The sequence below is a fragment of the Pezoporus occidentalis genome, unplaced genomic scaffold (assembly GCF_034315485.1).
Source record: "Pezoporus occidentalis ecotype Australia unplaced genomic scaffold, CSIRO_AGI_Poc_V1 ctg61, whole genome shotgun sequence".
Lineage (NCBI taxonomy): Eukaryota > Metazoa > Chordata > Aves > Psittaciformes > Psittacidae > Pezoporus > Pezoporus occidentalis.
Genome location: NW_026915955.1, coordinates 1,026,151 through 1,038,474, shown reverse-complemented (window position 1 = coordinate 1,038,474; position 12,324 = coordinate 1,026,151). Strand labels below are relative to the sequence as shown.

The window sequence follows — 12,324 nt, the reverse complement described above, 5'->3', positions numbered from 1 at the left end:
GACCCACACTTAAAAAACATCAGGATGAAAAACAAAAAGACGTGAAAGGGGTGTGCGTTGGAGGGGGGGAACAGACGGAGGAATGCGGGAGTCAGGGGTCAGGGCCGCTCCGGGGCGGCGGCGGCGGCGTGGGGCGGGGCGGGCGGCGCGGCGCGGCGCGCAGGAATGCGCGGAATGTCGCTGTTTGTCCGCGGCCCCATTCAGCCCATTGGCGAGGCTGAGCCGAAGACGTGTATAAAGGGGCGTCCTTGCCGGCACTGCGCAGCACTCACACAGCCGCTCTCCCACCGGACTCACAAGGAGCGGAGCAGAGCAGCGAAGCACCGAGTAGCAGCCTGCACAGCGCCTACCGCGACAGGCCCGTCCGCGCACCGCTGCTGAGAAGACCCGCCCGACGGGAAGCGCTCATCGCCTCGCCTCGCCTCGCCTCACCTCGATTCGGCTCATCTCACCTCACCGCCCCTCTCTGCCGGGCAACCCGACTCCGCTGCCTGCTTGCCGCCGCCGCTCTCAAGCCGCTGACCGCCGCGGGATGGCCTCCGCCAGCTTGGCCGTAGCCCTTCTCCTCTCCCTCCTCAGCCTGGTAAGTGCCGCGGCCCGCGGCGCCGCCGCCCCAGTTCCGGCCGGCTTGGTCCCGGCAGCGGTCCTGACGCCCCGCTTTCTCTTTCTCTCCCTCCCCGCCGCTGTCAGGAGGCGCAGAGCCAGGAGTGCAGCGGGCAGTGCCAGTGCGGCACAGGGCCCGGCCCCACCTGCCCCGCCGGAGTCTCTCTGGTGCTCGACGGCTGCGGCTGCTGCCGCGTCTGCGCCAAGCAGCTGGGTGAGCTCTGCACCGAGCGCGACCCCTGCGACCACCACAAGGGGCTCTTCTGCGACTTCGGCTCACCCGCCAACCGCAGGATCGGCGTCTGCACCGGTGAGTGAGCGGGGACGGGGCCAGCCGCGGGACAGAAACAGCCTCCCGCCGGGCTGGGGTCTAGCAAAGGGAGAAGCCGGGGAAACTTCTTCGCCTCACCCTCCGCCTCCTGCCCCTCGCAGCTCGGGACGGTGCCCCCTGCGTCTTCGGCGGTATGGTGTACCGGAGCGGGGAGTCCTTCCAGAGCAGCTGCAAGTACCAGTGCACCTGCTTGGACGGGGCGGTGGGCTGCGTGCCCCTCTGCAGCATGGACGTCCGCCTGCCCAGCCCCGACTGCCCCTACCCGCGCCGGGTGAAGCTCCCTGGAAAGTGCTGCGAGGAGTGGGTCTGCGACGAGACCAAAGAGCAGACTGCTGTGGGACCTGCACTTGCTGGTGAGTGGGGGTCCCTCAGTGGGTGGCAGCCTGGGGGGAAGAGATACCCTGCATGGAGGCTGAAGACAGTGGGATGGGTTGACACAGGGCACCCAGGCAGCTGGAGTGCTGCAGTAAGTGTGGATACTCAAATTTCCCAGGAAGGGGAAGAGAGCCTTCAGCAGGGCATGAGGTCAGATGATGGTCTCATTTTGGCTGTCTGTCTCCTGCAGCTTACAGACTGGAAGACACTTACGGTCCAGACCCGACAATGATGCGTGCCAACTGTCTGGTGCAGACCACGGAGTGGAGTGCTTGCTCCAAGACCTGTGGTATGGGCATCTCAACCAGGGTCACCAATGATAATGCCTTCTGCAGACTGGAGAAACAGAGTAGACTCTGCATGGTCAGACCTTGTGAAGCAGACTTGGAGGAGAACATCAAGGTAAATAATCTAATCTTTATGTATAACCTACAGGGATGCTTCCATCCACTAACTAAAAAACAGTGTCTTGCCAAAAACTGTGTAGTTAGTTTCAAGTAGTTTACCTTGAAATTTGAGTTGCATCCCAGTGATGAACAGTTTATAATTAAATGTCCTGAATTTTCCTTTCGTGCTGTGTTATGGTACTAAGACACTTGCCTAGTGAAGATGTAAAGGGTTAGTGTGCCTGCTGCCCTTAGCTTGCAAACTTAGTGCTGTGTGAAAGCCTACCTTCTAAACACTTTGTATTCACTTATACCCTAACAGAAAGGCAAAAAGTGCATTCGCACCCCCAAAATCTCCAAGCCTGTCAAGTTTGAGCTGTCCGGCTGCACCAGCGTGAAGACCTACAGAGCTAAGTTCTGTGGTGTCTGCACTGACGGGCGCTGCTGCACACCCCACAGAACCACCACCCTCCCCGTGGAGTTCAAGTGCCCTGATGGGGAGATCATGAAAAGGAAAATGATGTTCATCAAGACCTGCGCGTGCCACTACAACTGCCCCGGAGACAATGACATCTTTGAGTCTCTGTACTACAGGAAGATGTATGGAGACATGGCATAAAGCCAGAAGGAGAAGCTAACTAAATTCCCGACTTGAACTGATCTGCATCTCAATTTGTAAACATGATTCAATAGCACAAGGTATTTAAATCAGTTTTTTTTTTTTTTAATGTCAACAAACTGTTCCATGTGACTTAAGACAATTTTTCTACTGACCCCAAATGGCGGTTTGAAGAAGAAGGTAAAACAGATGGACAGTGAGACCACAGCAAGACACAGCTTCATAACACGTTGTTCATGAGGTGATGTGAAGGGTGTAAGGGAAATAGGCAGGAAAAGCAGATTCAGGCAAATGTTCCCTTAATGTGGTACAGCGTGCTTCATGTAGTAGTGCAATTCAGAAGGAGTCTGTTAGCATGTTTGCTGGTGTTGGCTTAGTAACAGCAACAGCTGGAAGGCAAACTTTCACGCAGCAAAGTGCTAAGTAGAAGGTGTTCTGTTAGGACAGTAATGTTTCAGCTCTGACGCTCTGATTCATATGGCTTGGTCAACAAGAATCAGAATCATGTCTGTTAGACTGGACAGCTTGTGGCAGTTAATTTACCTGTAACAAGCTACTTTTTATTAATATTGTAAATACTGTGTGTATATATATATTTGTACAGTTATCTAAATTAATTTAAAGTTTTGTGCCTTTGTTTAATGCTTTGAAATTTCAATGATAGCCTTCTTTTTTGGAACAAGATAGGTAGGATTTAAAGCTTGTTTGACAATGCATTCAAAGCATGAAATACATACTCTAGTGGAAATTGTTCAGATAGGGCCAAATGGCGAGTTGAGAACAAGATGGAGATTGTTAGAGTTGAGGTGCCCGCATCCTTACAAAGCAATCATCTGGCAAAATACATGTACTTCTACTTTATTGGACAAGTAGCTTTAAGAAAAAAGGCTCTTCTGTAGCTCATCAGTCTTTCCACTCGAGCATTTGTTTCTTTCTTTGACAATGGCTCTTTTTGGACAGTTTATTTGTTGAGAAGTGTGACCAAAAGTTACATGTTTGCACCTTTTTAGTTGAAAATAAAGTATTTATATTTTTTATATAAATGGCTTTGTATTTCATTTACCTTTAGTCTTCGCTACTGTTTTACATATCCCTAAAACGGCTTGGCTTTGCACTAGATGAAAATCAAGTAATGCATTGTGAGGGTTTTTGTCAAGAAGCACACACACTTGCCACTAAGCTAATGATTTATGGTTACTTATTTTGTTACTAGTGAACCAACTGTAGTTTGCTACTCTTCGGAATGGAGGGCAGGGCCAGGCTTGCTTTGGCAAGCCCAGTGTTGCATTAGAAAGTGCAGCAGGTTCCAATTGCATCACTTGTGGTGGCTTTAAAATGAGTCAGCTGGTCACCATAGCATTCAGCTCCTGCTGTAACACACCATGCAACATGCTTAATTTCACTGACATGTTCCAGTGGTTAAATTTTGTTTCCAACTAAGGTGAGAAACATTTTTAAAGTGTCTGCAGGGAAGTGGCTCCTGACTCTGAAGTCAAATCCAGAAGCCCAAAATCTGGTAAAATTCTCAGTGAAGAGCTAATGACTTGTATCATAAAAATCACAGAATGATACAGATTGGAAATGGCCTCTTAAGATCTCATGATTTAATGTTCATGCAGAGTAGGGCTAACTTAGATATGGTTTTCCTTGAATCAAAACCTTAGTATAGTATGGTGGACAGAGCACTGAACTCAGATGGCAAATACCTTCCTACTTGGTCACTAGGAACAAATCATTTTACATGACAGTTCTGTGTAACGCATCCATTGATTCAAACTCTTCCAGGCCCACAGATGAGAAGTACTGTAAGAGCTACACATTTTGATAACAGTCCAAACATTCTTCTCAGATAACCAAAAAACAGTATAAGGACAGTTGTGATTCACTTACCTCATCCCCCTAAAGCTAAAAGGAAAGCTTCAGTCCTGTGCTAGGTCCTACATTAATAACAGACTTTTTTTGGTCCCTTTATCAAGACAAGGGAATTCTTTGAATTTAAAATTAACCTTTGCACTAGAAGAATTAGTTCTTGTTTTCAAAAAAAAAAAAAAAAAACAACTCTCCAACAAGAATCCTTTTCAGCAAAACAAGTTCAATCTGGAATTTCCTGGTGATGAAAGAGTGTTAGCTTACAAAAATGTCCATCCTTCCTGAGCACCTTCCAATCCCATTGATTTCAGCTAGCATAACAGCTAGCATTTCAGCATAACACCAGCTTTGACTAATGATGGACAACAGAGCCCTAAACTAACGGGAAGTCAATGGGAGCCTTGCCAGTGGCCTCACCAGGCTTTGCACAAGGCCATAGAAGTATTTCCCCTTCCTCTAAATAATACAAGGAATTTTCCTGGCATGAGGAAGTGGCTTTCTGTGTTCCATATTAAATAATAGTTTTGGGCAGCCTTTGGCTCTTACGCTCCCTGAGCCTCTCCAGCATTTTTCTCTATTTTGTTTTTTTTTTGTTTGGGTTTTCTTTCAGGTTATGAATATGATGTGGCCATGCAGTTCACCTTGGAAACACTTCAAACACTCCTACAGCCCCAAGGACTGGTTTTCCAACCACTGCTGTGGCTCCACCCCCAAATAACAAGAACACTGTCATTTCTAGTTCCAGCAAGGACAGGATGTACATGGACTCCAGTCATAGCCATCACTGTAGAAGCTATCAGGATCAGAAGAACAGAAGGTAGCATAATATACCTGGCAGGTTGGGATTAATGCCTTTAAGAGACGTGGTGTTTATGATGCTGCTCAAGCCCATTTATTAACAGAACTGCTCTGCATTCTTTTACAAATTTATATCAGACATTATAATGAATGACCATTCCTTATCCTTATAACATCAACATCTTGAGCCTCATGACTGGCTCATGAGATTCACCCAGGTTCTGCACCCAGTCCTCTGCAGCATGGCCTGCATCTCAGACACCTAAGCTGCACGGGGCTCTGGCCAATCTGGGCACTGTCCACCAGCTATGCCTATGGTACAAGGCTGCAGGGCCAGAAAGCAGCAGCAGTGGTCTGGTTTAGGAAGGGCCATCTGCATTTAGATACCCACAAAGGGTTTCCCCCACTACAGCTCAGGACCACGACCTACCCTCTGCCTGGTAATGCAGTGATGCAGCTGCTTTGCCTGCCATCTGACAAATTACCACACTGCTTCACAGCCCAGGGGAGAGGGACAGAAGAGGCCTCCTGTCACAATGTTTCAATGGTGGTTTGCTTCTATCACTGTGAATTATAATAAGGAAGTATGTTGCATATGCAGATCAGTTTAGTAAGTTGTTGCTCTCCTCGATCACTTCGAGGATCATAAACCTCAGCATTATAATGATTTGCACTCACTGTTTTTTCTCCCAGGAACACGTGTATTCTTCTGACAGAAGCATGCATTTTACACCGCTCCTCAGGTGTTAGACCTCTGAAGGTAAAGAAATTTAAATACTTTGTTGTTAAGTTCTCCTATAAGTGTAAATAGGCCTCATACTGTTTGTAAGACTTTCAAAGGCATCTTGGGAAGAAGGAGCCCTTGTGTAGAATTCATGCCATCTTAAATGATGGTTAAAATGTGAGCCTTTCAACTGTAAAGGTATTTCCTGATTTCATTCTTTGTGCCTAAGATGCATAGATGCAAGAATCAAAACTTGTGTTCAGCAGTCCAAAGTCACCTACATGGGAGACAACATTGGTTCACATTGCTTCTAAAATACATTCTTTTGGAAGTTGCTTTCAGATATTTGCATCCTCATAAAATCCTATCGTGCAGTTTGCTACTGTACTTTTAAAGCATTTTATTAATATATGAAAGCATATTAATTCAAATGACTAGCTCCTTAAAATGGATCTTCAGCAAAACTAATGATACAGTTGGTAAGGGACCACTGTAAAGTCAGTAATCATTTAATACATGATACTCAATTAATCATTAAACAGGAATTCAAGGTGGCTGGAGACCAGAGTATCAAATAATTTGTGAAATAACTCTAAGTCATTGTATTTCAGATTTTTGTACCATAACACTTTTGCATGGATTTGCAGCTTAGCTTTCTAACACAATACAGATGTGAACAACAGACACGGATTACAGCCCTTTCATATGAAATAGGCTCTGCTCTCCAGATGGAAATTTGTCAGATTCCTCAGAGCTAAGAAACATCCAAAAGGCACTAGTTAAGAAACTCTTCAAGAATGAGCCACTTTTAATGATCCATAACCACAGAGGAACAAATAAGTCTTTGAACAGTATCCAGTTGTTTGTCTCACGAAGATGGGGACTCAGCTGAGAAAACTGACTTTTGGACATCACTAGAAATAGCATGCTCTTAACTAGATCATTTGTATTTTTTTTTCATGTAGCATGGCTTTTTCAGACATTGTGCTTGCAGAAAGTACTCGTACCATTGCACTGAGAAGGACATTAAATGCAAGAAGGAATGGTAATATTCTTACCTAAACATATAATAATTCAAACATTCTGACTTTGCATCCTACCACCAAAAACCTAAGTTCCTTAAAAACAGGGCTTAAATGTGGCTTTAACTGATGTTATACTATGCCTACATATGGAAGCAGTTAGCAAGAAATTGGGATGAAATACCAGTGGAAGGCTTTGCCCAAAACCCAAGAAGAATCCGAGAGAGGAAGTAGCTCAGTTAACTTATTTTTCCTCTCATTTTCCACTTTTTTTCCTCCCTGCAGTTCCTTTGATTCATGCCCATAAATGGACATACCAAAAGCCACCACATTCTCACAGTGTTTTTCAGCCTGCCTGGAACCAGGAAATACCAGGAATTTCTTCAAGGAACCTGTTCCCGAACTGTACTAAAGCCTTCAACACATTTAGCATTTGAACACAGTTTAGAAGCATGACTAAGGTCCCATCTCCACTGCATCATCCAGCATTGCTCCTGCAGAGAATGACTGCTTGCAGTCATTAACCCTAGCTCAGTCCATTTCAGTTCCTCTCAGTGCTAGTCCGAGCCCAGCCCCCCAGAATAGTGAATCTGGGATGATTCAGAGAAGTCCCCCCAGAAACCCCTGGCGGCATGTTGTAGAAGTATTCCTGAGCTCCTGTCTGTTACTGGGGCAGTGCCAAATGCAGGAGTATTTACGTTTGCTTAATGGTGAGTAAATCCAACCCTAATAGTAGTGTAATAGCGTTTATGCTGTGAGGAACAAAGCATTTTACAGCCTCCTGAGCAGGACCAAAAGGTTGCTAACACAGTACCGCAGTGTAAAAGCAATCCAGTGGTGCCTCCATTCATTACTCACCCCCATTAATTGGGCTGCTGAAAGAAATGCACAATCCAAAGAAATGTTTGGGGTTTTTAATTAGTCCTATTAAAAGCAGGTATTTAGCAGCTTTCAGCAGCTATGAAATATGTTTTCCTGCTCCTGCCCTAAATGCTAAGAACCAGCCAGTTTTCAGGACTTGGGTCAGCCTAGCTAATTGACATAACTGCAGTCACACTGGTTTAGACCACCTGTGGCCCCAAGTCCTGCGGCTGTACAGCATTAGGGGAACTGCACAAGGCTGTGTGCCTGGGAAGGCTTCCAAGAGGACACATCCTGGCTCCTGTGGCATTTGGTGGGCAATAAACAGTGGCAGGAGCACAAACTGCACAATAAAGTATTCTGTAAACAGCTAAAAATACAACCTACTAAGGAAGTGATAAGCCAGTGTAAATAGTAAATGAATGTGATAGACAAGGATACAAAATAGACCTGAAATACTGTTCAGGCTTTAGCCAATATAACATCTGGGAAGGTATTAGATATAATCTTATACACTGTGATACAGTATGGTGTTAATTATGCTTTCTTAATTACATATTTCTTAAATTGTACAACTAAAAAGTCTATTCTTAACCAAAGAAGACATTTGATGTCTTCTGATGAGAGACCATCTCATTGTGGACTTTGTAATTTGACACAACACCATGCTCTAAAGGGACTCACTTTGTCCTAACTCTCAGGTGCATCACATGCACAGAGCCATTTGCTGATCCAAGAATGGGTATGGTCCAGCTGACATCTGTAACAGCACCCTGCTATCACACAGCTACAGCCCCAGGTGGAGACCCTGGCAGGAGAGTGTTGTGGTTTATGATGGAATTTTTCTGGGAAGGAAAAGAACTCTGTTCCAGCTGAAACCAGGACAGAGGACTGGTAAAACGACACAAAACAGATCAGCTAAACAAATGAACCACTCTGGTGCTCAGCATCATAGCCAACAAGAGCAAGACAGAAAGATAATACTGTGCAAAATTTGCACCTTCTTAACTGTGAATCCAGAGTAAGAGAGTATCTGAAAAAAAGCAGATTAGTTAAGGACAACTACACCATGTAATGCAAAAGTAAAAAGCACACAGGTAATAAAAGCACATGCTCTTGCTGAGAAAAAATTTTCAGAAATTTCCAATTTCTGCCACCCTAATTTAGCCTTTTCCATTTATACATATTGTTCTAATTGTATACATATTCCATATATACATGTACTAATTGTAGGTTTGTTCGGAGGTCAAAAAGTCTCAGTAAGATAATCAAGCTTCTGAAATCTAACATGGTTGGAGTTAATGAAGAAGGCCAGCTCATCTTGTCTCAGGAACTGCCCTGAGTGCCTCTCAATGGGTTTTCCCATCAGCATTATAGCTGTAGTTGCCCACCTGAGGGAAATCTGCTCAACAGGTTTTTCTTCTGCCTGTGACTCCAAAGATTTTTTATAAGATGGCATAGGAATGAAATGTTTCTTTTCTTCCAGCTACAGGTCCACAGCCAATAAGTAGCCACTTTAGAAAGCACTACATAGATCAGAACATGCTCCTGACAGTGATCCCAAATGGATCTCAGCATGGCTTATGCCTACAAGAGGCCACCAGGAACCAGCATTGCAAGGAAAGGCAACATTTGGCTTTGCTTGCTGCATTACAGGCCTAGTGCTGATGCTCATCCTTATGTTCTGTAGCACTAATGGGTAGCATTGTGGAAGTGCCGTTTTGTTTTACAGTTATTTGACTAGATACCCAATGAAATGCTGTTAGAGAAGCATTGGCAATGTTACCTGCCTTTCCTTAACAGCCACAGTACCTGACTTTTAGAGCTTGTCAACATGGAATTTTCAGTTCTGGCTTTTCTGACTTCTGCAAAGCTTGGAAGTACAGCCAGCCTGTAGAATGCAAGGACTCTCTGGATAAAAACTTGCTTTCTGAATGAAGAACTAATAGACTTTTTACATGCAGAAATTAAGACTCCTCTATCCTTAAGAGTGCTTTAATTTCATAAAGCAGATAAGAGGCTATTTATGTAATGTTTTCTTTGGCTCCTGAATGGCATTCTCCACAGCCCTTATCACAAAACAATTTAGAAACTGTATATTTGCTAGCAACCACAGAGCCATATGTAATGCCCCTCTCAACTAAAATCAGAGCAAAACAAGCAAACATAATGCTGGCTGATAAAATCTCATTGTGCTGTACAGTGACTGCTGACTATGAGAGGCAGCATGTTCTCGTTCCAAATAGTTAACAGTTTCGACTAAGATGTCTCAAAGATTATTTATTAGACTTACTCTAAACCAGTCTTTCTTTTGTGTGTGTGTACTCTGCATATTCACACCAGGGCAACTTGTGGGGTGGTAGGAAACAGCCTGTCCTTTAGTCAGAAAGTGAAGAACTGTCCATTGCCACCTGTATTTTGTCTATCTCCTTCTTCAAAACAAGGAGGAAGGAAAAGTCAGTCTGTCATTTTATTTCATGAGTGCATTTAGGTAAAAACTGCCTTTTTGATGAGGCAGTTTTGGAGTGTATAATTTAATTTACATGATGCTCTTGATGGTGTAGGAAGTATGGCAATGTAGTCTAGTAATAAACCTAGATAGTACTTAATACACCACCTGAACAAGCATCAGGCTAGCAGCTCCTGAAACAGCAAATACATCCTGTGCTGGGTACTGCGTAGGCCGTGTCGGGACCCGGCTGCCATCGGGCTGTGCTGCAGAGGGCTGCCAGACCTAGCGCCGGGTCTCAGCGATGATGATGACGCTCTTTCTCTGCATCACACTGACACCGTGTGGCTCCTCTGCAGCAAAAGCAGCAGCCTTGTGCTCCAGGTACAAAAACTTCCCCTCTGTGTAAATAAAGGTAAGGAAGGTCATTATGCTTGTTTTGGCTGTAGGTGTTTAGTTTCTCACTTGAAATAATTCATGATATTTTGTTAAGAAGGATGGTGTGAGCTAAACATATTGTTTGGAATATAGGGAATAGTTCTTATTTTCTCAGAAAGTATTAAAATAATAGCTACACAGGTCTGTCTGAGCACCATGCATTACTTAGACATATGCTTATACATTTTGCACATCATTGCTACCTATATTAAAGATACAGAAAAAAAAAAACCACCCATGCATGCAGTTGAGACTCCTCTGGAACCAGCTACAAGTCACAGGATGAGGTCTCACTGATCCCCTTCATCTCCTGCTTTGGGCTGTTGCTATTCTTTGAACTGGCAGCAAGCAGCAGAAGAGGAGCCCATTGCAGACCCTCCCTCAGCAGCCTCTGACTTCCCAATGGCACCCATCCTGAAGGAACAGATCACAATAATACGTCACAATGTATCGCAACAATTGCCACCAACAGGTACTTGGAAAAATCATCCAAAAGAGATGTTTGTTTATTAGAGGCAATAATAAAGAGTATATTTTAAATGTCTTGGGTTTCACCTTGCGTGCTTCTTGAAAACTAATCTACCCTCCAAGGTTCAAGTTTTGGGATGAGCAGAGCTTTCTTCTCCTCCTTAGGTGGTTACAGATTCACATGTAGGCGTCAGGGATCTGTTAGAAGTCCATGAAATTAGCTTACGTAATTGTGTCTCTTTTTCTGGTTGACTAATTATGGTACAATAAGCCTTTGAGTTAAAGTGTTGAAAGAGAAACTCATTTCCCTCCTGACTTCTTCAACATGCACAGACAGTGAGTCGCGTTCATCTTGTGTTGGTTTGGTCTGGTAAATAGGACTTTGAGTCTGATGCTCTGAATCTAACCCAAACCTACTGTAAGAACCAGCTCCTCACTTGAGACCCATTTCTGTGTAATTGGTTTGGTCATACAAATGGGCAAGAGGGCTGCTGTGCCTCAACCTACAGATCCTCTCTACTGCAGTTGGCCCCCCAGTTGAATGGCAGAGCAGGGTCTGGTACGTGGACAGCTACATTACTTAGGCTCAAAAAAGCAGTATAAAATGCTGGATGTTTGTTAGGTGCATACGCTTCTTTCACAAATAAGCAAGGTTTTTACAACTTTTTGAACAACACCTTTATTAAGTAGTAATAACGATCTAGGTCTACGCATACTCAGGTAAACTTCTCCCAATCACTGTGTTCCCCATATAAGTATTTTGTGTTGTGATTCAGCCTTAGCACTGCTGTTCTGGCTATTTTCAGAATGGCTTTGAAATTATTATCATCCACACACTCCATCAAAACTATAAACACAAAGTGTCACCTCTTATACCATCAAAATATGATATATATTACCTCTTTAAGAAAACCATCTTCTAAAGAGAGGCCTAAAATTAATGTATGTTTTGGTTTTAAACATGTGGCTTTAGGAAGATGCTTGCCATCTACCAACTCCGCAGAATTTACCTTTTTATTAACAGGGGGAAAAATTTCCTTTTTATGTTTTTATCCAAGTTTTTTCAGCCAAACCAGGCTTATTTCTTTTTCTGTTCCAAAAAGCCATATGATTGTTCTCAACTAGTGGATCTGTTCCCTCCAGTTCACAAACCACTGCCCCTCTTCTGATGTCCTTTCAATAACGGAATAGCTGCACTCTTGCTGAAATACCTACAGCTCTGTGCTTTTGTGGACTCTGACATTAAGCTTCACATGGCTTTTTCTTGTATGTATTTTTTTTTCTTGTAATACTTTGGGTTCACCATTATGTCTTTAGTGCCAAAAAATGTCCATCTTTGATAAGTTTTAGTTTGGCATGCATGGTACTTTGACAAATTGTC

General features: G+C 44.0%; 1 protein-coding gene and 1 long non-coding RNA gene across 2 annotated transcripts; both read left to right on the top strand.

Annotated features, from left to right (window-relative positions):
- The first annotated feature begins 185 nt into the window (after positions 1 to 185).
- Positions 186 to 3,357, top strand: CCN2 (cellular communication network factor 2). The gene is made up of 5 exons (XM_062639577.1): positions 186 to 583; positions 691 to 913; positions 1,036 to 1,287; positions 1,500 to 1,711; positions 2,018 to 3,357. The coding sequence occupies exons 1-5, from the start codon at positions 533 to 535 to the stop codon at positions 2,312 to 2,314; spliced, it is 1,035 nt and encodes a 344-aa protein (XP_062495561.1). The 5' UTR covers positions 186 to 532; the 3' UTR covers positions 2,315 to 3,357.
- A 1,035-nt stretch (positions 3,358 to 4,392) lies between these two features.
- LOC134174533 (uncharacterized) lies at positions 4,393 to 6,136 on the top strand. The gene is made up of 2 exons (XR_009968679.1): positions 4,393 to 5,000; positions 5,675 to 6,136. It is a non-coding gene; the product is annotated as an uncharacterized LOC134174533 (long non-coding RNA).
- Positions 6,137 to 12,324: the final 6,188 nt, after the last annotated feature.

Excerpts from the sequence above, each read along its gene's own strand:
- CCN2 (XM_062639577.1), top strand. The coding sequence starts at position 533 with ATGGCCTCCGCCAGCTTGGCCGTAGCCCTTCTCCTCTCCCTCCTCAGC. Across the intron at positions 914-1,035 it reads CAGGATCGGCGTCTGCACCG|CTCGGGACGGTGCCCCCTGC; the intron begins GTGAGTGAGCGG and ends TGCCCCTCGCAG. Across the intron at positions 1,288-1,499 it reads TGTGGGACCTGCACTTGCTG|CTTACAGACTGGAAGACACT; the intron begins GTGAGTGGGGGT and ends TGTCTCCTGCAG.